The 27458-nt window shown below is 39.1% G+C and overlaps 1 protein-coding gene across 1 annotated transcript; it reads right to left on the bottom strand.

Annotated features, from left to right (window-relative positions):
• On the bottom strand, positions 1 to 27458 carry TES (testin LIM domain protein). Its single transcript, XM_030469330.1, has 7 exons — positions 27344 to 27458; positions 17338 to 17423; positions 8286 to 8538; positions 6711 to 7046; positions 3231 to 3446; positions 2535 to 2693; positions 1 to 1369 (listed from the first exon to the last, which is right to left on the bottom strand). Exons 1-7 carry the CDS (start codon positions 27368 to 27370, stop codon positions 1178 to 1180), a joined length of 1269 nt encoding a protein of 422 aa, XP_030325190.1. The 5' UTR covers positions 27371 to 27458; the 3' UTR covers positions 1 to 1177.

Consider the following 27458-nt stretch of genomic DNA (forward strand, 5'->3'; position numbering starts at 1 on the left):
TGAAATTATTTTTATTAGGTGTGGTTTTTTAGGCCAAAGGCTCTCCATTTACTGTTTTGCACAAATATAGCTAACAAGTTTCACTGTAGATCTGTAATTCTTAAGAAAAAGAAGAACTATACATTTGGTTTATGTCTACTAAGCAAAGCTAATACACTGATTTTTCTCACTCAAGTACTGGAAATTTTCTGGGAAAGACTTCTTTGCACTTTGGTTAAGAACTTACAAATAAAAAAAGCATAAGAATCATCTTTGTGTAGAATTACATTCTTGGAAATGCATACAGTATTGTGTGCCACATCCCTCCAATAGAAGGCACATTTTATGAGAACATTCATGAAAAAACAAGACAGTTCTGAAAGAATAAGAGCGACACCCACTAATGTTGGCGATTTTCTCCCTCCCCATATCTGCACAATACCTCAGTCTTATATTTTCTCCCTGCTATTCCCTCAAAAAAATGAAACTAAAAACAAACAAAAAACCAAAAAGCAACCTGTAATGTAACTTCAGGATTCATAACATGAAAATTTTACCAGGCATGAACAGTCAGTCATAAGAGAAAAATGAGCCACCATTTTCTAGTGGTTGAAGAGGTACTTTACAAACCAGATGTTTGAGTCACCATCCCTTAAGAATCCAGGTGTTAACAACAAACATGATTACAGGCAATATTTGTTTTCAAGCTTAACTCCCTCTGCATACTTGAGGTCTACTGAACAAAACTGTATGCATTGGTAAATCTGATCCTTTTGTATAAAGTGCTTCATGAAAGCAGGGAAACTATTAAAATGATAAATTAGTAAAAACAAAAATGGAAGAATTACATTTATCATAAAAACCCAAAAATTGGAGCATTTTCACATTTTCTTCTTCTATTACACAAGACAGAGCAAGAAGATCCTTCATTGTGAAGAGCTCCCTTTAAATGTATATAGTTCATAACATTTTTCCTTACATTTCTGGCAGGTGAAGTCACTTGACATCCAATGTAGGAATGGTATTTCAAAAGAGAAATTAAGATTATGTAGCAAGTTTTACTCATGAAAAAAAAAATCTTTGGGAAAATGCTATTTAATACTTTCAGTAACCTTAAGTGCCCCAACACTGTGCATTTTACAGTAGAGATGCAAGAGCCTTTGGAACGCAGCACTTCTTGGTTTGAAGATATCTTCTCTTAAGACATTATCTTCTTCTTACATTCCACTGAGCAAAAGACCATCCCTTCCACTGACATGAACTTCCGGCCAATGAGACCCTTGCTGCAACAGCAACAGAAGAAGCATTCCTGTGTAGCATGCCAGTTGAAGTTGTTGTATGCCACACGCTGGACCTCTGGATCTATAGCATTATGGCAGCTTTGGCAGACCTGTTTAGAAATAAAATTAAACTTAAATGAAGTGTTCACACACTCTCTACAACAACAATAAAACCTGTAATTCTTAAAATATTTTTGAACAAGAGAGACAGATGTTAAAAAAAGGCTTTGAAGAAAGCCTCCAGCTTTTGATTTTCCTTTAATTTTAAAGCAGTGTTTCCAATCATAATGCACCTCAGGACACAAAACAAAATAATAAAATGCACACAAGAAATCATTTGCTTCTCGGACTAAACTGAGTTGTGATTTCCCATTGCCTAAATAGTGATCAAAATTTGTGGTGCCAAACAGAGTAGATCTTAATATATGAACTCATATATTTGAAGAGATCCTCCTGTGCATTGGCAGCTGTAAAGCAATGCAAATGAATTAAAGGTTACTAGAAAGTCGCAGATGTAATTAATTTAAAATCTGGTTGGCAAAAATTATCATTTAAATCACAAGTTAATACTTTAAAATAAAAAAAATGCCTCTCTGAAAGATAATTCATCATACCTACCTTAGAAGATTGTTATCTGCCAGCTAGAGAGAACAGTTTTTTCCTCTATTAACTACATGAACAGCCTAGATGCAAATTAGACTAATAGGTAGTTAAGTGGCAGACAGGCAGTCATTTCAGATGAGAATTCCTAGATTGACTAGGAGCCAAGAACTACCATCCTTTCCCAAACTTCTAGATTTATCCCATCTGTCACTTTCCTTCAAAACTCATATGGTTAGAAATACAAATAAACAAAATATTTAGATTGCAGTTGTCAGTACAGACTTTTAGCTGACCAAATGAAATTGGTCACAATGAACTATGATTGACACAATTAACAGTGACTTAACTCATCTTTACCTACTGTACCCATCCTGCTACAGAATCCTGCTTCACCACTGGACAAGTTAAAGGTATCTTCAGAACAGTCTTTCAGTCCCACTAGTAGTTTTTTTTTCAAGTGTAGGAACTGACACAACACTGGTCTGCTCTGAAGTTGTTTTTCAAAAGGGGAAAGCGAGAACTGATTTCAGCCTGAATCTGCATTCAAGATACTGGACAACAGCTATGAGTGACTCTTCAGACACTCCCACACTGATAAAAAGCAAGAATTTCAGGCTCCATAGTTGGATGTTCCTGGCCTTCCTAGCACCCACGTGTCTGTAGGAATCTTACCGTAGCGTGGTTCTTCATGTAGCAGGGTCTGCAGACTGGCTTCTCAGTCAACATCACATAGATCTCCCCAGCCAAAATGCGATCACAGTCAAAACAGCAGAAATGTTTCAGATGCCAGTTTTGACCTTCTGCTTGAGTATATTCATTGCTGAATATTAGCTATGAGGAAGACACAAACATTAATACATGCATTTGAATAGAATTTCTTTCAGTAAAACTAGCCTCAGGAGGTTTTGTAATTTCCAAGGAACTGGCGGTTCCACTGTTCCAAATGATTTCAATAACATTCAGTTGTTCGACTGTTTTCCAAATCCCTCCATTTAGTTTTCTAAGAGCAAACAGATGCCAATGACACCGGGCAGACTGTTGTGCCTGCTGCACAAGGTGTGCTTTAGTAAGGCGCTCCCCCTAGCGTCCTTTACGAGGAGACAACTGCAACATCAGGATTTCTAGAAGATTTTGCACTCAGGTACTAATTACATCTTAGGTCCCTGTAGGCCACACAAAATCCCCACAAAATCCAAGGCAAACTATGGATCCTCATGAATGTCCATACCAGTTTCATTCATCACAACTACAATCAGCTAAAACTGGTGAAAGCACATCATGTTCCTGCACTAAAACGTTACTAAAAAAACCACATTTACTTCTCAGGGGAGCAAACGTGTGTGTCAAAAGAAGTAGAGTGGTTCCTACCTCATCACACCCAGCACAGCGTGGTTTTTCACTTTCACAGTAATGTCTTCCACAGTACAGGTTACCCTTCTTCCAGAAATAGATCATGTCTACTAGAAGTTCATTGCAGATGCAACAGACAAAACAAGCTGGGTGCCACAGTTTGTCATATCCTGCATGTTCTGCATAGACGGCTGGGTCACCTTCTTCCATGTTCAGTTTGCACTCATAGCAAGACTGGAAAGAAATCATTATCAAGTTAAATAAGTCTTTGAAGAGGTACACTTATAGCAACTACATATTGCCAGCATATTTAATAAATCCTACCTTCCCAGACATACTAAACCATTAGTTTACTCCCATGATCAGACAGTAGTGTGACATGATGCCACAGTCCAGGTTTAACTAAGCAGTTCAAGATGAAGTACATTCTACTGACACAGTGCTATTAAATGGATTATTATATGTTGTCATATTCACATTCTTACAACTACAGGCCAGTTCTTAAAAAAAAGAAAATAGAACAGGCAATTAAAATTCATGTTACGTTCTATGGGCCTTAATTAATCAACAATAAGGAGTTGCCATCAAAGCTAACTGGCTATGACTGAAACACAGGACAAGAAAATGGCTGTACTAATAGATATGAGAAAATTAAGTTGTATCTGCATCACTGGGGAGAAAAAAAAAATTGTGAATTTTTCAGACTTATTCTTTATAAAGCAGTGTTCTAGGGATGCTGGTCACTCAAAACTGTTGTCCAGTAGAGTGTAATTAATGATCTTAGGATGGGAAGAATGGTTATGGAAAAGGGACCACAAAGTTTATGAACACACACTACAAATAATTCTAAGAAGTTCATAGTCTCCTGTTCCATACCTGCTTACAAAGAGGTTTTGTGATCAAGTCACAAAAACACAGGTGGTTTATGTTACTGAGAACAATTTTAGTCTACACTTTAATCACTCATTTGGCATTTCTTGCTCTCCAGTTGGTCTGTAACTGGGCTGAACACCCGGGGAGGGTTATCTCCACGACTCACATCACTACAAGTCTAGCCACAAATGGCCTCAGTTTTTAATGGTGTGCGTATATAAAATTTTATTTTGTGCTAAGTGTCTCAGCTGTAAGTCATCTCAATGAGAGCACCATATTTGTTTCAGACAAGTTTAAATTTGTCTGAATTTCAAAATATACATAGACATCAAAAAGGGGAGAAACAACAGCCTGGACCACAATGAGAGGGGAGTAGTAAATATCTATACATGTATGAAGATTTTGACTCTTTCTGCTCTAGACCTCACACTAGAAGAGGAGCCAGTTGGAAGGTTTAGTAGTTGTATGGACCTAGATGAGGGGAAGACCATTTGTTTATTTAATATTTGCAACATCCCGAGCCTAGGTGTTTATAAGTTACATACAGAAATTTGCTTCTTTACAAGAAGCAATTATGCTGATTTTTTTGTTTTTCCATTTTCCTGTTACTCAGATTTTCATCATGGTAAAATACATATATGTATAAACACAGAGGCCATTTTTATATTTATATTATTAGTAGAGACCTGCTTTTTTTATTTAATTATTTAAAATCAGGTTTAGAAGAACTGTAATCCACTCCTATAAGAAAAATTATTTTTTCAAGATATTCTGTTTATCAGAGCCACAGAAATAATGTGCTTTCAGACTCAATCTGAGATAATCTACAAGAAAATAAGGAGAGTAAAAGTGCAGAACTAATTAACAGAAAAAAAATGTAGTCAAGGATGGCACGTTTTCTGCAAGGTATTTAATAAGAGTTTGTCTCTGTATTTGTTTATTTTCAACTGTTAAAAAAAAAGTTGAGATAATGCTACAGCACATGCCTGTATCTAAGTCACACTGCAGAAATCAGACAAAAAACGAAAAAAAAAAAACAAAAAAACCACCCCAAAACTGATGTAAATCCTAAGTATTAGTCCCAGGGTAAACTCAGTCTCTAAAAATAGATAAGCAGCTCAAGTGTTCACTTACACATATTAAATACTTTTAAAATATCTTTTTAAATTACATATGCCTGGCCTAAATAGGAAGAGGTATACTAAGGTGCTTGAGGAAGAAAACTTTGGAAATGATAAAGGGATGTAATGTAAAAATAAAGCATCTTTTGATAATTACTCAAGAGGACAGAGTGCCTCCTGCCCTTAACGTAGTCCAAGCCAGGTGGCCAGCAGACTACAACGCAAAGTGTGTATTTCTGTAGGTGAGGAGGTAAATGAAGAACTGCTGTGGTGAAACTAAAGTAACCCAGGAGAGTCTGAGTTAAGACAATGTGACAGCAACCTCATCAAGCCATGATAAAAACTTTTTAGTACCTCAGAATCTCCACACAAGATAATGGCAAAAACCTCTGAATAATAATTATATAATACAGATATTTTACAGATAACCAAATGGCATAGCATAAGACTGGTTAAGTTTTAGCTTTGATCATGCCCACTTACCTTAAGTGTTAATTTTATATTCCATATGAATAATGCAAAAATGCATATGAATAATGCAAAAAGTAATATATTACAGTTAAAAAACACAAACACACACCCCAAAAAAAAGCCAGATCCTACAACATTAACAAACTTCTACCTCCATCTAGAACTTGAATATTCTTTTCTGTAAGTACCCATGAGTTAAATATTTTTGGGAATTCATAAATGTAACAGCAACATTTCTGGAAATCAAGTTGAAGGAGTTTTTACCACCCTGAAATGAAGGTCTGCCTTCACTAATGTTACTTCAGTAGTCCTACCCCTAACTTTCTATTTGTAGTTGGTAGAAGAGACATGCACAGCAGAAGTTGGTGAGTTATGTCAAAATTACTTTATAAAGGCTATAGTTTTAGAAATTTAAATTTGAACTGGGTAATTTTACATACCTTGTTTTTTGTTGAGCAATTACAACATAGAAATCAAATGCTAAGGAAAAAATAGATCAAAGAAGAAGGCTAGTCAAAACAGCTGTTACATGGCTTGGCTTGTTGGACATGAGAGGGAGAGGTGTTACTCTAAAATTAAATGAAACTAAGAAACAATAAACACAATTTGTCAAGTGGGTAATTTTGGTGCACTTCCAAGAAAGAGGAGAAAATAGGCTTCTAAAATTAAACTAAACTCTTCAAGTAGAGAGAAGTGTTAAGAATTCGTTTTTAAAGACTACACAAGTTTCTTTATTGTTCTTTTGTAAGTCATCCTGCTGTACCATATCTCCAAGTTAACGTGTATTTGCATTGAGGACTAAAAGGTCATCTAAGAAGGTATTTGCTGCACCTGGTTATTTGCACTCAATATGGACAGAAACCAGGGTCCTGTGCAGACACTTGCATTTTTCAGCTCCCATTCTTTCCTCCCCCAAACCCTGATTTTTACTATTTCAAGTTAATAAGCAACTTAATTGGATTAAACGACACACAAAGAGAGCACTTGGATGGTACTACACCTTTTTGTTTTATCTTTCCATTCTTATACTTACATACTGAGATGCCTTCTGACCTGGGGACTTGTCCTGCATCGCTCTTACAGCAGTTGAAGTGGCTCTCTCACCATTGCTCACATTACTCTGGTCAGTGGCTCTTGTTTCCAGCTCACCAGGGAGTTTGACATCTCCTACACCCAGTGCCTCATTTTTGTACTTCTTCACAAATTGTTCCATCTGCTTAACTTCACTGGGGGAGAGCTCATGGCATTTTGAAGGATCCTGATCGTGAGCAGGCAGCTGCTTAGCCAGCTGCTTCTTCCTGTACTGTGCGCCTTCTGAGCCAGCAACAGGCTGCTTCTCCTTTGGTAGCATTTCCATATACTGTCTAGCCTGAACCAAAAGGAATTAGATATCAGATGCCACTTCAACCATAGAACCATCCTTTTAAGCAAACACATGACTAAAATTATCTCTACTGTTGTTAGCGACAGTGAAATTTGTCAAAAACAAGGTTCTTTCCATAAACATTAAGCTCCCGAAACGGAGTGAGTTGAGATGAAATGCAGCTGATGCATTAATCAGCTGCTTCACAGAGAAAGCTTCCTTTTAAGCCTTTTACAACATTCAGAATAGAGCTGTTATCAGAGTAAATAATAAATAATGTTTACAGAGCACCTTGTTTCTTCAAAGCTATCTAAAACTACTGATCATCAGTATAGCTTTAAAAAGAAGGAGCTGAAATAGTCTGCCCAGGGCATGCAGACTGCTGCAAAAATAATTTGAGCTACATTAAAAAAAACTAGAGTTCTAGATTTAATAAAGCATGGATAAGCCTGAATTGTCAGTGGTAAATGTATATTAAGTAACCATTGATTTACATGCACAAGGCTTGATTAAGTCAATGAAAAAAAGGATATTTTGAGGTAGGTCAGAGACAATGTGCTTCTGGCATGGATCACACAACACTGCAAGTACAGTAAATCAGCAATCAAAGTTTGAAAAGTGAAGCAAAATCCTCAGAAGGCTATCTACCATCTCATCTGCTTCAGCTGAAAACATGATGGAAGAGAGCTGTTCTTTTAGATGTCAACACTGACCTTGTTCTAACCATATACAGTAAAAGCTATGTGCAAGAATGAGTGCTGCCCTGAACTTGAAACAATTACGTAAATTGTTGTGGGATTGGTTGTTGCATTTTTTGTTTGTTTCTTTTTTGTTATTTTGTTTGTTTTGCTTTTTTTTTTTAAGCCCATACTCCACACAAATTGAAATTTCACGTTTACTCAAAAAAAACCCCAAAGTAAATAAATAAATAAGAAGCTGCTTAGAAACTCCAAGGATTTTGCAGATGTTTAATCCAGTCTATTAATAGCCACCTCAAGACATGCATCTGTATCTACAAGATCACAGAAGCAAAACTCATTAAACAGGCACCATATTTTCAGAGGTTTTGTTTTGGTTTGGGTTTTTTTGGTGGTTTTTTTCTTGTTTTTTTGTTTTGGTTTTTTTTTCAGAGTTTTGAGGAGGAAGAAGATCACAAGCAGCACATTTATCCTTCTGGTAAGCTGTACTTCTCTGTCTCCCACCAATTCCTGCCTTGAACATGAAGAAAAAGTGAGCTAGACTTACAAGTGTCTGATTCTGAACAGGGGGAGCCCACTCATAGGTGACAGTATTGATGGATACATTCTTCTTGGCTGCCGCTGGGTTAGTCAGTATCATTACATTGCGTTTATACACTGGAGCACCATCCTTCTTCAGCTTTGCTATAAGGGCTGTGTATTTTGTATCTTCAAAGAGTTTCCCCACTTTACAGTCGTCCTCATTGCTTGTGGGGATATCATGCTCTTCCTGGCCACATTTGCAGTTGCGACATATTTTTCTGAAATTTATGGAAACAAAGTTACAGGCTCAGCTGAAAATTACATCTCACACCAGCTGGGTAAAATTATCACTGGGAATCAAAGGCCTTGTGCTAAGTGCTTTGATTAGGGAATATTCAAGTTATCTGCAATGTGTTGAACACATATTGAGGATACTCTTTTTTTTCTCCTGTTGTATTATTTACAGTCTATGTTGACAGAGATTGCTACTAGATAGATATCAGTCAACATTAATGCATTTTGAATTTGATGCTTTATCAGTCCTTCAGTTACATCTCTGTAGTGATCACACACATAGAAGTCCATTATCACCCATCTAACAGATAGATTATGGGTACTCACCCATGAGTTAACTTAAATGCATCACTGATTCTACCAGAAATAATTTAGGTTTTTAGTTTTACAGGTTCTCTTTACACACTCAAAATTAGATATTTTGCTATTTTCTTCATAGGCATTGCAATGTATGCTTGATATTTTATTATAACACAGTTGCTATCAAATAGAAACAAACATTTCCTAGAAAGAAATTAAAAAACCTGCATACAGACATATATACAGTGTAATCACACCAAGTTCTGCTCAAGGTTCAGCATCCAGAAGATGAAAAAAAAGTGAAAGGCTTATATGGACACAGCCTTTCACACAGCTCTGACCCAAGTCAGAGGTACTGTGACATGCTGTACAGAGAATTTTTACAGATAACAGCCTTAAAAGGTAGAAGGATCTACACTGGTATTCTTTAATACACAACACGTTCAAACTCCTTTGATTAAGGGATATTAGATAGCAATTTATTACCTTACGCATAATTAAACAATTCCCATATAATAAACAAAACCTTGGGTTAGACAAGATAGCTTACTATTTGTTCATGGCTTGCCCAGAGCTCCAGTTCAAACAAGTTAGCCATAGTCTATGGAAATTAGCAAAGCTGGATATGAACTAAAAGCTCTTATTTTATAGCCTATGAAAACAGATCAACCTTCTGGATCTCAAGAACTTGAAGAGCAAAGAGTAATATTATTTTTAGTGAATAACATACACCTACTACCTATGAAATGCTTATCAAAAATGCTTGCAAAAATCCAGAACCCTAACATTTTTCTGCACCTTGATTTCTAAAGTCTTGAAGACAAGATAAATACCTTATCTAAAGGCACCTAACAGGTATGTGACAAGAACATGCTATGACTTGAACAAGTTCACAAGGGGATGGGAAAGGAATAACAATCTCCATATGGGAAATGTTGCACAGCCAGCCCCAAAGTTACACACTACATACATACACCACTTTCTTATACAGCATATGGAATTATTATTTCAGTGTGTGCTGGATACTGCACTGGTCATGTGAATAGGGCATATTTAGTTTAGACATTAGGAAGAAATTCTTTAGTGTGAGGATGGTGAAACACTGGCACAGGTTGCCCAGGAAAGCTGTGGATGCACCCTCCCTGGAAGTGTTCAAGGCCAGGTTGATGGAAGCATCCTGGTCTAGTGGGAAGTGTCCCTGGACATTCAGGGGGGGTTGGAACTCTATAATCTTTAAGGCCCTTGCCAACACAAACCCTTCCAAGACAGCAATTATAATACCATAAGTTATGGTAACCTAAGTTATGAAGCCCACTCCTTAAGAAAAGTAACTAACTCTGTAACAGAAATAAGCCACTCCACTCTAAAAATAACAAGTAAAATAAAAATGTTAAGCAGAACAGATTCTACAATATCTAAGAACTTAAGAGACTGATACTTGAAGTGTAGGCTGACATGTAGCCTGCATGACTTGCAACTCACTTGCAAAACATAAAAGATGCACAGATGTGATACTGTGTAATTCCGCCTGCATTGCTGAACATCCTACAGACTCCTTATTGGTAAATATGAGAAAATAAAAGTAGAGCTCATGAAAAGGTCAATTTTTAAAAATCATTAGTACTACTTCAGTATTCAGTAATTATTTATCACCAATATGCCAATGCTACATTGGAAAGCAAGGCCAGTGAAGTGTATTTGAGGAACTTGATGTATCAGGATGCAATCTAATTATGTTGGTAAACAGACATTCTCAGGTAACTTGTACAGATTTGTGCAAGTTACATATAGTCTTGCTGTCCAGAACTGCTCTGATTGCCAAACAGAACTTAGTAAGAACAATTTATGTGTTGCCTGTTCTGTCACAACAGCAGCAAGACAGTTCCTGCAGCTCTCCTCACCCTGTACAGCAACCAACTACAGTGAAGCAGCAATGACAGCCTGCAGAGACCACACCATCCCCAGCAAGCTGTGGTGGAATTCTTCCCCTGAGACTTCCAAACATGCTGGAAAAGCCTCAAGGGCACTTTATTTTTGCTCATTTTGTCTCATGAAGTTGCATATTTCTTTTATAATAGCAATCTCTCAGAATGCAGAACAGCTGTTTCTGTTTCAAACTAAGAGGGCACCTTTACTTAATTGCTGTTATACTCAGTAACATGCCTTTCTAATTTCAGTGTCCTTGAAAGATTTTCTGTTGCACTGATTAAACAGATGAACAAATACTTGCAAAAAAGTGAAAGCATGAAACTTATCCTAAGGCCCCCTCCTAGGTCCCACTATGAAAGCCAGCATAGAACTACCGTGCTTTATACTTGCACTGAGAAGAATGAAACAATCCCTTTTCTTCCCCCACCCCAGACTAAGAGTTTGACTGCATACATTTCAGTCTAATGTTATCCCCTTGCTTTTTCAAGATTAAGTGAATGACTCTCTGCCTACATGGAATTCGCAAGAAGCTGTTGCAGGGGCTATGTTACAAAACTCCAAGTGCTGTGAACCTGGCGTAGAGCCTGTGGATAATGAAGTCTACAAACACAGGAGAAAATAGTCCAGCAAAAATGTGGAGAATGCCCAAGTCACAAGTGATGTCAGACCGTCAGTACACTGAAGGAAAATCTCCGAGGTTGCTGTTATTTCCCCTGCTCCCCAAAGCTCCCCTGGATCTCAGCCACATGAAGATGTCTGTGCACTGCTAACAGCCAAAAAAAGGCTTCCTGTTCTGATTTATAATCCCTTTTCTTTAATAATTTCCAGTCCTAAAAGATATCAAGTTGATATTTACACACATAACTCTTCCTACAGAGTAGCACTGTTCACAATTTAGTAATACCTTCTTCCAATAAATTGCCACAAGAGTCCTGTTCCTTAGTCACTGTCTCTTCTGCATAGGAGATATGACCAATTACTTCTACTTAGAATAGATTAGTGGGTCATTTATTTGACTATGATACAGCCATCTTACTGAAGCGTCCCTGTCCCTTAAACTTGCGCTTCATAATTTTGTCTGATAATTTATGCTTTGTTTTAATTTTTGGTGCTAAAGCAAACACTTCACATATGCCAGAAAGACCAATTTGTATTATATATACACATACATATATTAAAACACATGTATTAACACACTTAATTTTACCTCCTTTAGATCTATCAAGAATACAGGAAACGAGAATTTCTTATTCTCTTCACCTGACTTGTCAAAAAGCTTTTCCCTTTACTTGAGGACATGCAGCAAGATTCCTACTGAAAGGTATCAGTGACTCCTGCTTACATGCTCACAGCCTCTCAGGACTTCATAGGAGAGAAAAGTTTCTCTAGTCAAATCTCAGCAGTATGGGATGCTCTTCCTGTTAAAAACATGGGAGATAGGGGTGACGCTTCAAAACGCGTGGATTTCAAAGTTGCGCATCACTGTAAAAGACAGGTTTAGTAGATTGTGTCTCGCTTCCCACTCTCAGGTGGGTAGAAATAGGAATAAAGGTGGCAAGCAGATTCCAGCATCTTTCTCAAGCTGGTGAATTTCTGTGTCCTGGATTTCTATTTATAGCAACAATCAAAGATTTCCAGTTCCTTCTCCAAACCCAAATTTCATCAATCCTCCTACTTTTCTATGTTTTGGTGTATGGAGAAGAAAAATTCAGATCATGACTCTTACATTGACTCTTTACACTGGCTCCTAATGACAGCAGGAGGCAAGCACAAAGGAGCCCTCAACAAATTTCTGGCACAAGTTTATGAGCCTTGTGTCCTCCACTCAGAAAGACCAACCTCCTACATGATTCCTTGTGCAATATTTTCTTGCTATTAATGCAGCTATAGTAATTTCAAATGCTTGGAATCTTGCCTCGGTACTTGCCTGAAAGCCTTACAAGAAAAATTTAACAAGAAAATGTTAAAAGTCAACTTAAAGCTCTCTCTGCCTTTCAGGAACTGCATCTGTGCAGAGAAGTCAGATGCTGAAAACAGGCTTTCCCAGTCTTAAGATGCCTATCTCCAGAAGCACAAATATCTTGGCAAGCTGCACTGGAGACAATTACCACTTTCTTGCATATATATGATCAAGTTAAGTCAGAACCTTCCTTCCTCCTTCTAGCAACTTCCAACTCCTATCCCACACTTCCCTCTAGTGGGTAACTCATGCCCTGTGAGCAAACATTTATCCAGCCTGTCCTGATAATTTTATAGAGGCAGTTTTGCAGTCTGAAAGAAGTCTAACACCTGAACTGAGAAGCCTCCACCTGCTGCTGCTACACTTGGATGGAAGCTTGATTCTGAGGACAATTTTAAAAGCAAAAACTATTAACACACTTAAAGTAGGCAATTATTCACTGTTTAGTTACTGTTGTAGACTGTAGCTCTTATTGTACTCATGTGGCATTCAGATCACCACACAAACTTTCAGAACTTCAAAAGCTAGGGACAAATGATACTAAGGTCTTTGTTTATTACCAGTTCTGTAATTGATTAACTTAATAGTTTTGCAGCTATATAACCACCCCAACACACTGTGCCAAGAATTATAGCACACATTGCTTAAAGAGCATTTACCACACCAGGCGAGGTATTTTCCAAATGCTCCAGGTATAGAGTAGAACAGTGCACTGTGTAAAACCCTGCTGCAATACACATAAACTTGGACTGCTTCATTTACTTCCCTGTCTGACTCACTGAAGGCAGAATTGAGGCTGTTTTGTGTAGTAACACAGGGAGAAATTACCCCTAGCTCTTTGAGCTACACCAGCCTTCGTGAATCAGACAAGTAAAAACTATTGCATGATCTGCTGAAGCTTCCCAGCTCCTCTCACCCAGGAGAGGGCAGTGTCACACTCGGACCACAGCCCGGAGCTCAGCCTGCCCCGCTGCCAGCACAGCTACTGCCTTCCTTACTGCGCTCGCTCGCAGCTTTCTCCGAAGTACCTGTATGGTGCCGTGTCTTGGACTGGTGGTTAAAACAGTGTTGAAAGCACTTTTTAATGCTGAGCAGTGCTTGCACAATGTCAGGGCTTTTTTTTTTTTTTTTTTTTAATCTATCCCCACCTGAACCATAAGCTGGGGTGGAGAAGTGAGGGGCGCAGAGCTGACTCAAACTGGGCACAGAGATACTGCATACCATGTAATGTCACACTCGGCAATAAGATGGGGTAGAGGATGAAGAAGGAAGGGTTTTTAACTTTCAAAATGGCCACTGCCTGAAGACTGGATGAGGATTGGTCTGCTGGTGGGATGTTGTGAGAGAGTGCCTCTGCATCAACAGATTTTTTCCTCCTCTTTCCTTCACCCTTCATGGACTTTGAGTCCATGTGTTTTCTCACTTTTGTTCTTTCCTTTCTCTCCCTCACCCTACAGTGAGAGGATAGGGAGTGTGGGTGCTCGGCTGCTGGCAGGGATCAAGCCACCACAGTCATTATTCCCAACGTGTACCAGTTTCTCCAAGTTGCAAACCCTACTCCAACACCTGCCTTTTACTGAGAATAGTAAAGTTAGTGATTGAACTTTAACTGCTCCCCTGATAATTCATGTTACCATGCTACATGCTATCCACTTCTGCTACAGTTTGCTTCTACTGAAGAGTTTCAGATTTTAAGCCTAACATGACAAAGGGAACAGGTACTGGGGATCGATGATTTTCTGTTCAACTGGTGGACTCATAAGATCTCTGTATCATGCAAAGCATATTATTTTTTCCTTTGAAAACTGTTTACACAAGATTGACTTCAGACTTTAGATTCATACTCTTCCTGTCTCCAGTAAAAGCTCAGCTGGAGAAGTAGCTTCTTTCTAACCCACTCTTGAATTCAGTGGGTAACTTCTCAGCTATTTGAGAGTTATGTGCCATATTTGTCTACCAACTAGAAGATGCTTCTCAGGCTAATTCCAGCCACCTTATCTAGCCTATGTCAATTAGATTTAAAAATTAAAACTTAATTCTTACTAAATAGCTGCTGTTCATGTCTTTTTCTTTCTTGCTATTTAATCCACTCTTGTCTACAAGCTCTATTTTCTGGGGCAAACAGTGCTCTGATGAGCTATGGATTCAGGACCTGGCACAATGAGCCATAACCATGGGAGAATAAAGAGATGTGTATAAAGAAAAACACAAAGGAAACTCTCCAGATATATACATAGAAGTAGACATAATCTAGTTTGGCAAACATGCTGTTGTGCGACAAAATAAATTGAAACATTTTATGTCTTTTTATTCCAAATCCTTCCTTGTTGAAGAATAAGCTAGAAATTACAAGGTCTCTTAATAATAGGAACTAAGAAAAAGAGAACAGAACTGAGAAAAAGTTAACTAGTCTAGACTTTTTTGTCTCCCCCACTTACTGCACTGACTCTAAATAAAGACTTCTCAAGTAGGAAGTGACCGTTTCTCATCTAACCATAGATAAACAATGCTATTTACTCCTGCAAAAATTTCTATTCTGTTGTATTGAATTGCCAACATGTTAGCTGTGTTCTATTTTTCCCTTATCTCTACACGAGTCCCCTCTTCAATGGAGAGCAAATAATTAATTAATAGAAAGAACATTTTAAAATATTTGCTATCTTTAGATGATCATGTTTGTTTATTAATGTATTACCACTTCTTGCTCTATATCCTTGTTTTTAAGCTTTTTCTATAGTTATAGATACATAATCAAGAAGCTGTATTGTCATCAATTTACAGATTATTTTCTAAATCAGGTCTCAGCTGTAGTCAGATACTTCGGTAAAGAGTGAAACCTTCTAAGCCTTACTGGTACCTGGTGCCTGGCTGGCTGGGATGTAAAGGCTACCTCAAAAAAACCCAACCCAAATAAAACCCTACTAGAGATATAGTAAGGACTGCAGCTAAATAGTATTGGTAGAATGCAATCCCTTTCATTGCTTGCATGTGCTAGTGCTACTTACAATTATTTCTTTTGTCCTGTGCAGGCTGCTCCCTCTAAAAGGGATTTCCACCCCCAATAAGCTATTTATTAGAGCATATACAGTATTACCAGTGTGCTATAATCAGAACTAACATGATAGATACACTGATGGTTTCATAGAATGTTAGGAATTCAAAGGGACCTCTAGAGATCATATAGTCCAAGCCCCCTGCCAAATCAGGATCACCTAGGGAAGGCCACACAGGAACACAGCCACGTAGGTTTTGAAGGTCTCCAGAGAAGGAAACTCCACAGGCTCTCTGGGCAACCCATTCCAGTGCTCCATCACCCTCACAGTGAAGAAGTTTCTCCTCATGTTGAGGTGGAACTTCCTATGTTCTAGCTTAAACCTGTTATTCCTTGTTCTATTACTGGGCACCACTGAAAAGAGATTGGCCTCATCCTCTTGCCACCCCTCCCTCAGATATTTATAGACATAATTTAAGAACCCCTCTCAGTCTTCTTTTCTCAAGATTAAACAGCCCCAGTTCTCTCAGTCTTTCTTCGTAGGAGAGATGCTCAAATCCCTTAATCATCCTCATAGCTCTTCATTGGATTCTCTCCAGTAGATCCCTGTCTCTCTTGAACTGGGGAGCCCATAACTGGATAAAGTATTCCAGGTGTGGTTTCACCAGGGCAGAGTTGAAGGGGATTTCCTGGACACAGTTTTCCTGATGCACCCTAGGATACCATTTGTCCTTTTGTCTGCAAGGGCACATTGTTGACCCATAGAGAATTTACTGTCCACTAGGACTCCAAGGTTTTTCTCCATGGAGCAGCTTTCCCTAGTCTGTACTGGTGGTGGTGTTATGCCTACACAGATGCCTGATGCTACACTTTCCCCCATTGAACCTTATGAGGTTCACATTTGCCCAGCTCTCCAGCCTGTCCAGATCTTGCTGGATAGCAGCACAGCTTTCTGGTGTATCAGCCACCCCAACCAGAAGGCTGTGTTTCAGTAAGACTTATGTAATACAAAATTTTTGCAGAAGTCATGGCATAGACCACAGCATAGCCTATTTACTGCAACTTTTTCAGCTCCTACTCATGTAGGAAGAATGGATCATTCAAGGCTAAGCACTTATCTAAATTACTTGAATGATGACACCTCTTCCCCTTTTTAGTAATTTGTAGATGCATACAAAGTTTCAACATCTTATCAACATGGATAATTCTACCTAAAATCCCAAATCAAAGTTTATGTATTTGGTCAGCAGCTGAGAAAGGATTTTATTACACAGACAAAGCACACTTCTTTGCTGACATCTCTCTTACTGTAGGGATAGATATTTTTTTACAAAATTACTTCAACTGTTTATTAAGCTAATGCAAATGCTTCAGTAGAAGTACTACTATTGACTTCAGTGCAGGTGCATTGTATGTTTGTAAGTAACCATATACTTAAACATTGTCGTAATGCAGCTGAGAAGCCCTGAACCTAGAAGACAATTTCTTGAAAGCATCTGACTAGTTTAATTAAAAGAGAGAACAAAAGCAGTTAGACATTTTCATACATGCTCCAAGATCTGCATTGCTAAGTCACAACTTGAGATATCTGGTGTCACTTACCTCCAGAAATGAAGCTCAAATCCTTCACACTTATCCTTGCATTTTAAGCAGGGGGCACCAAGTCCTTCCTCATGGCCCAAGCCCATCTGTGTAGAGTAAGAAGAAAGCTATAGTCAGCTTCAAGTATACTGCTGCCTTTACAATCCACAACTAAAGCAAATGGCTAAGGATTTGACTAAGCTTACATCAGGACAGTACTTTAGGGTCCCCTCACCTTTCTATTGCACCTACTTATGTGACAGTGTTTATACAAGTCTGTTCATAGGGTTGAGCAAGCAAGCATAAACTTAGCCTTAGCCAAACCCAAGAATTTTTCTGGTGACTTGTCTCCCCAGCCCAGCTCACTCTGCAAGGTTCACACAAGGGAGGATGCAGGTTCTTTGCAGCCCTCACTTCAGTCTGTGGCTGTGAAATCACAGTGAATGAAGCCGTAAGATTTCAAGTTAAAGGTCATTTAATTCATCCAGTCAGGACTACTAGGCAAAATGCAGTGGATCAAGAAATAAACAGATCCTACACTTATATGCAGTAACTTGGGCATTTGATGGGAATAAAGAAAAGAAGTAATTAGTCTAATATTCCTGCACCTCTTTGAAACTATTCTGCTATTGACTGAGAGCAGAACATAACCTTTATAATTACATTTCAACTTGACTAATAGGAGTTTACTTTCCCAGAAGAAAGAGAAATGGCAATTAGTGAAAGCAATGGATGTAAATGATACACAAAGAGGTTCACCATGAAGAGAATAAAGAACCAGATGACCAATTCAGAAAGCAGACATATAAGACTATCAAAAACAGTACAGAGTACAGGCCTGGTACACTGGACACTGTGTCACACACAGCAGCGAATATAACTGGGTAACAGCCACTGGAATATTTAAGGTGAAAAATAGATAAAATACCAAACACCATAACTTCTTCACTGAAGCAACACAATAAATTTAAAATGCCTCATTCCAGCTCTTCAAACCTCTGGAGAACATTGTCAGATCAGACGGATGAAGAGCTGTGGATCTGCACTCTTGGTTGGGTACGCAGGCTCATGCCCTGCAGCCAGGGGGGAACCCATCCCTGTAGTGAGACAGGACCAGGTGCCCTGAGTTATTGATGAGTGGGTGTGGGTTCACCTGTGTCTGGCCTCCCTCCTGAGCATGTGCAGGAGCAGGGGGCCAATAAGAGAGCAGCTGACACCCACTCATCAATAACTCAGGGCACCTGGTCCTGTCTCACTACACATCCCCACTCCTACCCACAGCTCCAGCAGCATAAAGCACATTCCCGGTCAGCTGTGGGTAGATTCAGTGGGAGGGATAAGGATCATTTTATGGAGACAGCTCACCTCCAGTTTGGCTTTTACCATGGATGGAAATAGAGCTAGAGCTGACAAGTTCTGGAACTTATCTTACTTCTGGCAACAATAATACAGTGTCAGAATTAATTAGATGTGGTGATACCCTTTTATTAAGTTAGTAATTTACTCTGAGAAGTCAAACTAGTGCTGTTGTAAGTACAATGATACGATAGGCTCAGCTTTCAAAGAGCGTCTGTCCAAAATGACAGAACAGCTTATTCACAAACCAACTTCTTGTCTCAGAAAACATAAGACACAGGGAAGACCATGTTTTCAATTATTTTGCAATTTGAAGGACCACAGTCATTAGACACCCCAGTGGAAATTACAAAACTTCCCTGTGGATTACGGTCTATTTAGGAAGAAGATACTAGAGCAGCTATTAAGCTACTGCTTGCAACTAGAGGGATGGACAGAGGGACATGAAATTATTTCTTCCTTATCTGGAAGACGAAACACACTCCTTCTATGATCATGGTGACATCTTTATCATTCTAAGGGCTCAAGATGTTTACATGGTATAGGCACTAATCTGAAGCCAGACCAGGAGACAAGTAAAATGAACCTAATTTTTATGATGTTATCTTTCATCAACTACACTTTTGCTTGTGTTAGGTATATAAAGCTAGCAGATTAATAACAGTTAATCTCCACTGAAGATGGGCATTTAGTCTTCTCACCTAGAAACCATCATATGGGCACTGGTGGGGCACACATACCCCAAACATCAGAAAACAACTAAGCGCTCCTGTCAAGTCACACATGAACAGAACAAAATGTTTGCCACTGAAGTTCTCTAAAGAGAAAGTGGAAGCTGAAGTAACAAAACAACTGAGGTTTTTCAGTACAGTTTGGGGTTTCTTTTGGGTGGATTGTTTGGGGTTTCTTTTGTTAGTCTTAAAAATCATCCCTCCTAAACAGCCCTTAACTTCACACGTGTTTACACTGCCCTAAAAAACCAAAACAGAATCAAATCCACAAAACAAAGCCTACATTAACCCATTTTCTCTAGCTGCTACTTCAGCTAAAAACTGGCACTGCTTCTTGGGCTCTCTACTCCTAAAAAAGTGGGGGAGAGGGAGAAGAAAGGGTAATAACGATAATATCATTACTGTTGTAATAGGAAAGCTTAAGACCCTAGGATCACTTGTGGATAAAGCACTGTTGTACAGTACACAAGTGTACTTACTATTTCAAGAATTTGCAGAACAGAATCTGAAATGCAAGTCAGAAAATGAAAATGGCTTTTGAAACACATAATATATCATCTCCAAGCTTCCTAGCATTTTAAACCTAAAAATACCTCTCTAGAAACAAATTAAGGAGAGGAAATACGTGCTATCTAAATGCTCCACTCAAAACATACTGCCTTCTCCACAGTAAACTGACAGCAACCAGCCAGCCTACTTGCATCTTCAGAATCATCTATCTCAGTGCAGATTTCTTTAGTAATACTGGATTCCACATCCAACTCCACAAATAAAGAGCACATCTCTAAACAAATGCTTATGCATCTTGAGACAAATAAACTGAATCAGCAAACAAGACAGACTTCTGAATGTATTTCTCATTTTGCTGCAAAGAAGAAAGAAGGGAAGGACCTTTCTATTTGCCTAGTCTGGTCAGCTTCAAAATTAAGGTTACATTGTGTCAAAAACGCTGACATGATTCAAAAACTTTTTATTGAGAGAGATGTAAGTAAAGCAGCGTGCTGCAGCACGCTGGGCGGCCGGAGGGGCCGCAGCCCCACCACCGGCTCGCACCTTCAATAAGGTGAAGCCGGCCCTTTATACTTTTCACAAAGCCCTTCCCCTCAGTCTCCCATCAGTTCATCATTGGTTCCCAAACCGCGAGCTCTCCCACCACTGGTTCGTGCTTCGCGGGCTTCTCTCTGTTGTCGATGGGAACGGTTTCACATTTCGCGGGCTTCGCTCTGCTGCTGAGGGGAATGGTTTCATGTTACGTCCGTTTCGCGGGCCCCTGCAGTCGGCCACTCCTCCTGTTTGTCTGGCTTTTGTTCCTTAAACATACACTTACAAATACACCCCAAAACAACAGGATACAACAAACTGTCTCAACAAACTGACCAAACAAACACTACCAAACTGAAAGATACACTCAACAAAACAATAACCTACAATTTTAAACCCTTATTTTTCACACATTGAAAAACAAATTAGACCCAACTTGAGACGCACAAACAGCCTCTGCCTTTGCTCTGATAGAGAAACTACATGGCTGCATGCCAAAAAATAAAGATATAAAATTAACAGTAGCACACAGTACTTTTATATTTGACTCTAAAATCCAGCAAATCAAATATTCCTCCACAGTCCTATAACAGCACCTTCAGTGGTAAGGGGAGCATCAGCCTCAGAAGTGACTATTTTTGATTCAGCAGCCAGTTCTGCTGTATTTGTAGAAATTCAGAGTTCAAAGCTGCAGTGTGCTTCTTCAATTGCATCTTCTCCATGCCTTCTGGAGGACCTGGCCGGGTCAATGCTGCAGTGATACAGAGCAGTCTGAGCATGTGCTGGAGTGGGAATGCATGCCCAAAAAGAGGAGGGAACCCATTTTCCCTATAAACTAAGTTACAGAAGAAGTGGCACAGAAAGGTCAGCTGAAATAAGACATGCCAGAATAAGGTTCATACCTGTCTACTGACTAATTTTTATTTTACAGCAAAAGCTATCCAAAACCATCTGGGCAAAGATTTTTAAATGGGTACAGCTAGGTCAGAATTAGGAAAAGACTGCTCCATTTCAGTTCAGACAGTTACAGGGAAAACAAAGATACGCCCTAAGACATCTTTGATGAATTAAAACATGAGACACAACAGCAGTTTTTAAAACTTGCCTATACTTGCTTTAATAAGCATAGATTATTTTAAGTTGAAGGGTCTCTGTGGAGGTCACCCAATTGCCCACAAAGTGCAGGTACAATAAAACCATATTTTCCTATGGCCTTGTCTAGATGCAGATTCAACAGCCTATTACAACACTGGAATCAGAATTTCTCCTGCTATAGCTTTTGCCCACTGTCTCTCAATATTATCAATGTACAGGGACTGAAGTCTGATTCTGTCTTTCTTATTCCCTGCCTCTAAGCAGTTGGGCAAAAACCACACCAAGAGCATCCTGACAGAGGTCCACTGGAAGTAGTTAGGTCCACTGGAAATTTAATAGTCACCACACCCAGCACAGATACAGCCCTAAAATAAAGCTGGTTGCTCTGACTTTCAGGACCTTTTACAAAGGAGCCCCTAGGATGTAGTGGTAAGAGGGTAAAAGAACCACCTGTAACAAAAGGCTACTAAAAGACCAGAGATAACTCAAGTTTTGGCTGCTTTTCCTTCCTCCCCATAGAGGGACTTCTGTACAACCAGAAGGTGACCTGTATTAATCTTCCACCTTCCAACAGGCAGTAAGAATCAAGATGAGGACTCAGCATCTACAGAAGACTGGAAGCCCTTCTACTCAGATCTCTCTAGGATTTCTAAGGTTGTGGCTAAAAAGTGAGAAAATTGTCAGTAATAGACTAATAATTAACATTGAGCCCTAGAAGAAATTTAAAACATCTTCAGTGGTTTTTTTTGCAGATCTTCCTCCTGTGCTTTCACTTTCAATTGCTCCAAGGGCAGATGTAAAGAGATCCATGCTAAAGCTATTCTTGGCTTTACCATAAAACCCTAAAAATCTTCTGGTTTGGAGATTACCTGACTATTGATCTCATTGGATGTTTGAGGGGCCACATGAAGTGACAGTTTTCCATAGCTAAAGTAAAAACACCTGTATTGTGCAACGGAACAGATTTATAGCATACCTTAATGTACTTCAGGGACTTCCAAACAAGTGATAAAGCCAAGTATGCAAAAGTGAGACTGTGAGAACAAAATATTTTAAAAATCTCATGAGCTGTGTATGCTTTAATGCCAAGAGCTGATCCTGTATCACTATATTCTGTACTAGCAAAAGTCTTCTCTAGTAGGGAAAACCAAGAACCTGAAAATGAATATAAATTACAGCATTTAAACTTCAAAAACAGAAGAGCTATATTATTTATCATTCCAGAATAAAAACCAATCCCAAAACCACAGAAGACATGTTTATATCTGTATAATGCTCTGATAAGACTTCTACAGACACTATACAAGAAGAAAGAAAACACTTCATCTGTAGTGAAGAGCAGTATTCCATGAACCACTCTATATTTGTTATTATTAAACATGCATACTAAAATTGATAGCAAGTTTGTCCTAGCTTTTTCTGAAATATGCATTTCAATTTATGGAAAAGTTTACTGGAATTAAGACCAGTAAAAATCTTAAGTAAGGAAGTCCATTTGCACAGAGAGCAGAATGCCAAAAAGTGGCTGCATCCAAGAAAAGCATTTGAAAGATGATCTAGGAGGAATGGGTAGAAGAATAAACTAAAGAGTTGCAGAAGCCTATGACAGTACACAAGTACTAAGAATTTATTTTATTATGATGTCCTCAGCTAAATTTCAAACAGCTCAGAATATAAATATTTAAGGCACTGCTACACAATCTACTGTCAAGAGATTAACAGCTATTATATATGATAGAAAACAAGGTGTTAATTCACAAAGTTAAGTATTATGCTAAGTCTGAATGCAGCTGACAGGCACTATAAACATCTAATACAGCACTATCCATCATCTGATGCTGCAGAGGCATTTTCACTGTACTTGGCATATTCTGTTTTGACATAAGTGCTCTTTCCCAGTCACATCTTCTAATACTATGTTTCCAGAAGCAAATCTGGAAATCTACATGCTCACTCCCTAGGACCTTTAGTCATGCAGGAAGTGCACACTTTTTTTTCAGAAAGTGCTTTCAGAAGCTGCAGTTAGACAACCTCAGACAGAAAACAATGCTCAAAGGAAAAGTTAGGCAGACTTTAAAAAAACAAAAACACCAGAAACACACATAGAGCAGTACCAGAGTACATTCACATCTGGTACAATCTGGAATTGTCAAGACAGAAGCCTCCTTATTCCCTTGACACCCAACCTACTCATTTGACCAAGTCTGACTCTGGTTAACAGGTGTGACAAGCTTTCATCTTTACAGCTCTACTCCTCCTGCAGGCCTCCAGCACCTAGAACCTCACCAATGCTGCATCTTAGTAGAAAGTATATATCAGGGTGTAGGGTTTTTTTACATATACATCCTATATAAAACAAATATTCACTCACACATCCCATACACATCCATATATATAAGCCAAACATGCATATCTATTTAAAGTAGATTGTAAAATATTATTTTTAAATACAGAATGGTATATTTATTTACATCTACCCCATTACATCTGTAAAATATGTGCTTGGTAGGAAGAAGCCATTAATTTGCAAGACCTGTTCTGTACACTTTCTTGAGGTAAAAGATACATTTCTAACCAATAAAATTTCATTCACAACTGCTACTCACTATTATTGTTATTATTTTACTTAAAGAAAAAAAATTATTTCCAGGAACACTTGCAGAAACAGATCTTAATGTCTTTAACTTAGTTATTTTTCCATCTCACTGGTTAATAGTTGGCTTATATTTACTCCATATTAAAGAAAGTTTCACCTGATCTTATATGTCATGCAGTCTTGCACTGAAAACACTTCCTTGCCTTGCTATTCAGGCATTTCAGATTTTATGGTCAAACACCTGCGAAGTGTTTTTGACAGAGAAAAAAAAAAAGTAAAAAACATTTCACTCAGCGTTGCTATCTTTGCCAAGCTGATACCCAGGCATATCAGACAGAAAGAACGTAGGAATGTGCATTCAAAGGAGTGTTCCAGAAAACAATTATTTTTTTTTCTTACAAGTCTGAGAGGAAAAAAAATGCTACCACAACATATGCAGGAAGCATACTGTTATACAGTTTCCTTGTTAACAAAGCTGCAGTAGTTCCTCTCGCATCTCTACACTGGCTTTCATGTTTCTCCTTACATTTAAAACTCACCCATGAATAAAATAGCATTTCCTTGATCTTACTATACATATGGAACAGTAAAAAAGCTCCACCATTGTGAGTTTCCATGGCAGTAACACCAAAACAAACAGTGACCTCAACAGGAAGCGAGGTACAGGAGATATTACTAAATCATGCTTTGCAAAACATGAAAAGGTTGACTTTGTTCCTATACATACTTTATTCACCATTCATTTATCAAAGGGCATTACAATTGTTGACTTAAGATGTCTACAGCACTGTTTGGTTTTCTACTGCAACAGAACAAACCAACTCTCTCATCATAGAAAAAGAATCACACAGACATTCCACATTAGAAAAGTTGCACTTCTTCTCCCCAGACTCCTCTGCCCCTTTTCTATGACAAGTTCGTTGTACAAAGTGAGTATTATACTGTGAAAAGCTTATACAGAACAGACTCACTGACAGTTTCTTATTTTCTCCAATGAAGCAGGAGACCATGCTGCCAGCAGGACTGCAAAGCAGGACCGTGACCTACCCATTCATTTACCAAGTTCAGGGAGGTGACAGGGCAGGAATCCAGACTAGTAGAACTTTGTTCTAAAAGAGTCTTTAACAAAAAGCATTAAATCTTCATTTTCCCTATACCCTCAAAGTGATGTTGGAGAACACAGTGTACATTGTTTTGGGGAAAATAGTGATGTGTTCATTGCAGTACTTTCCAAGCTGGAGCTACTGGTTTTAGGAATATGTCCAGCTTTGGTTTCTTTTCTGTCACCAGCTTGTGTGTCTGCCTGAGTGGGTTCAGAAGAGTCTTCAGGAATCTTTGACATCAGAAAGACGACTAAAAGATGACTAAAGAAAATTATGACAAATATAGTCAAATAAACTTACAACACATTCAACTAACCAATAATCACACTGAAATTTAAAGCAGATGTTCAGCAACTACAGTTTCACTCTAACCAAGGTTCCACTGTGAGCAGAATTTTCAGTATTTCACAGCACATTTATTTTCTCTTTAGATGGAAAAATTCTGAATAGGAATGCTCCATCTTCCACAAATATGCATCTCTCCCCTCCTGAAGTTAAAAAAAACTTCTAGTGATGCCTTCAAGTTTTACATTTTAAACTTTGCTTAGAAAATACAAGCAAATCTAGTGAAGATGCTTATTTTTCATTACATACAAGCAGTCATACAAGAGGCAATCCTGTGCAGACAACTAGCCACTTAAAATGGTGACATCACTTGGAGAATGGTTATTCAGCCTGGAGAAGAGAAGGCTCTGGGGAGACCTTATAGCAGCCTTCCAGTACCTGGAGGGAGACCACAAGAAACCTGAGGAGGTATTTAAGGCCATGGAGCTATAGGACAAAGGTTAAAGGTTTTAAACTAAATCTACCCCCTTCCAGTTAGACATCAGGAGGAAAACTTCACTTTGAGAGTGGTGAAAAACTAACAGGTTGCTCAAGGAAGTTATGGATGACTGCTAGAAGTGTTTAAGGCCAGGCTGGATGGGCAACGTGGTCTAGTGGTAGGACTCTGCAGGGACTCCAGGCAGGGGGCTTGGAAATAGATGATCTTTAGCGTCTCTTCCAGTCCAAACCACTCCATGATTCAGCTTTTACTAAACAGGTAACCTTCCACACTGCACAACTACCTACAAATCTGAGTCAGCTTCTAGACTGCAAGTTGGAAATGCATTACAGATACAGTGCATGCGCTAAAACTAGTGACTACCCTTGATAACAATTGAGGAATACAAACCATGCAATAAAATCCATACAATATGTATTTCAAAAAACTAGTTTTCACATGTCATTGAGAGATGTGTAGAGATTTCACATATGTTCATATACAAAGCTCCTTTTGCCTTTATCAAATAGCTTTGTAACGGATACTCAAATAAGTTTCAACTTAACTCTTGCATTTAATTTGCAAAAGCACTAAAAGCAAAGGTTTAGAGTTGTGTCCCACATGAAATTAGTTTTACTTACGAACTTTTAAATAGTGAATTTTGGAAAGAGATCTAATCCAATTGCATTACATGTCATTTTGTGTTACTTACCCTTCGCTGCTTGCCAGTTTGACTCCAAACAAACAAGTCAATATGCCTTTTAAAAAAACCCAAACAACTAACCCCAAATGTCTCTGGAGGGCACTCCAGAAAGGTGCCAACAGCAGGATCGTAATAAGCGAGTGACATCAAAGGTCAGAGATTAATCTTCAGCATCTCCACCAATAGTGTTTTGGCCGCACAGGATTTAGCTTTCACGCATACCGAAGTACACAGCGTGCCTGAATACAACTATAAAATCTCGGGTGTTTTGGGTTTTTCTGTCGGGGGGGGGGGGGGGGGGGTAGCGGGGAAACACGTGTTTCCACTTGCCTGACAGGACAAGGGTACTCGCTCGGCTACCTGGGAAACGAACTGCAGCGTCTCAGTCAGCGCCAGGAGCTGAGTTTCTGAGGCCGATAGAGCAGCGGAGCTTTCAGGAGGCAGCTCCCCTCACCCAGAGACGGGGCGATGTAGCCCGAAGGGGCGGAGCAGGGCTCCACGCGAGGCACGGGACTCCACGGCCCCAGAGCTCGGGGTGCGACTCCAGCGGAGCCACCGGAGGTGCGCGGCGGAGTCCGCCACTCCCGGAGGAGACGGACGCCGGCCAGCAGGTAACTCAGCAGGCAGCCCCCACCTTACCTTTTTCACTTTATTTTCCAGGTTCATGATGCTGTCTCCGGGCTGGGCTCCGGGGCGGGGTGCGAGGCGGGGCCGGGCCGGGGCGAGATGAGGTGACGCCCGCTGCTCCCCGCAC

This window comes from Calypte anna, chromosome 1 (genome assembly GCF_003957555.1).
Source record: "Calypte anna isolate BGI_N300 chromosome 1, bCalAnn1_v1.p, whole genome shotgun sequence".
Lineage (NCBI taxonomy): Eukaryota > Metazoa > Chordata > Aves > Apodiformes > Trochilidae > Calypte > Calypte anna.

Coding starts and splice junctions, on each gene's coding strand:
- TES (XM_030469330.1), bottom strand. CDS start 27,370: ATGAACCTGGAAAATAAAGTGAAAAAG. Junction 17,424..27,343: donor TGGAAAATAAAGTGAAAAAG/GTAAGGTGGGGG, acceptor TACTCTACACAG/ATGGGCTTGGGCCATGAGGA. Junction 3,447..6,710: donor GTCAGAAGGCATCTCAGTAT/GTAAGTATAAGA, acceptor ATTTCTTTCCAG/TCTTGCTATGAGTGCAAACT.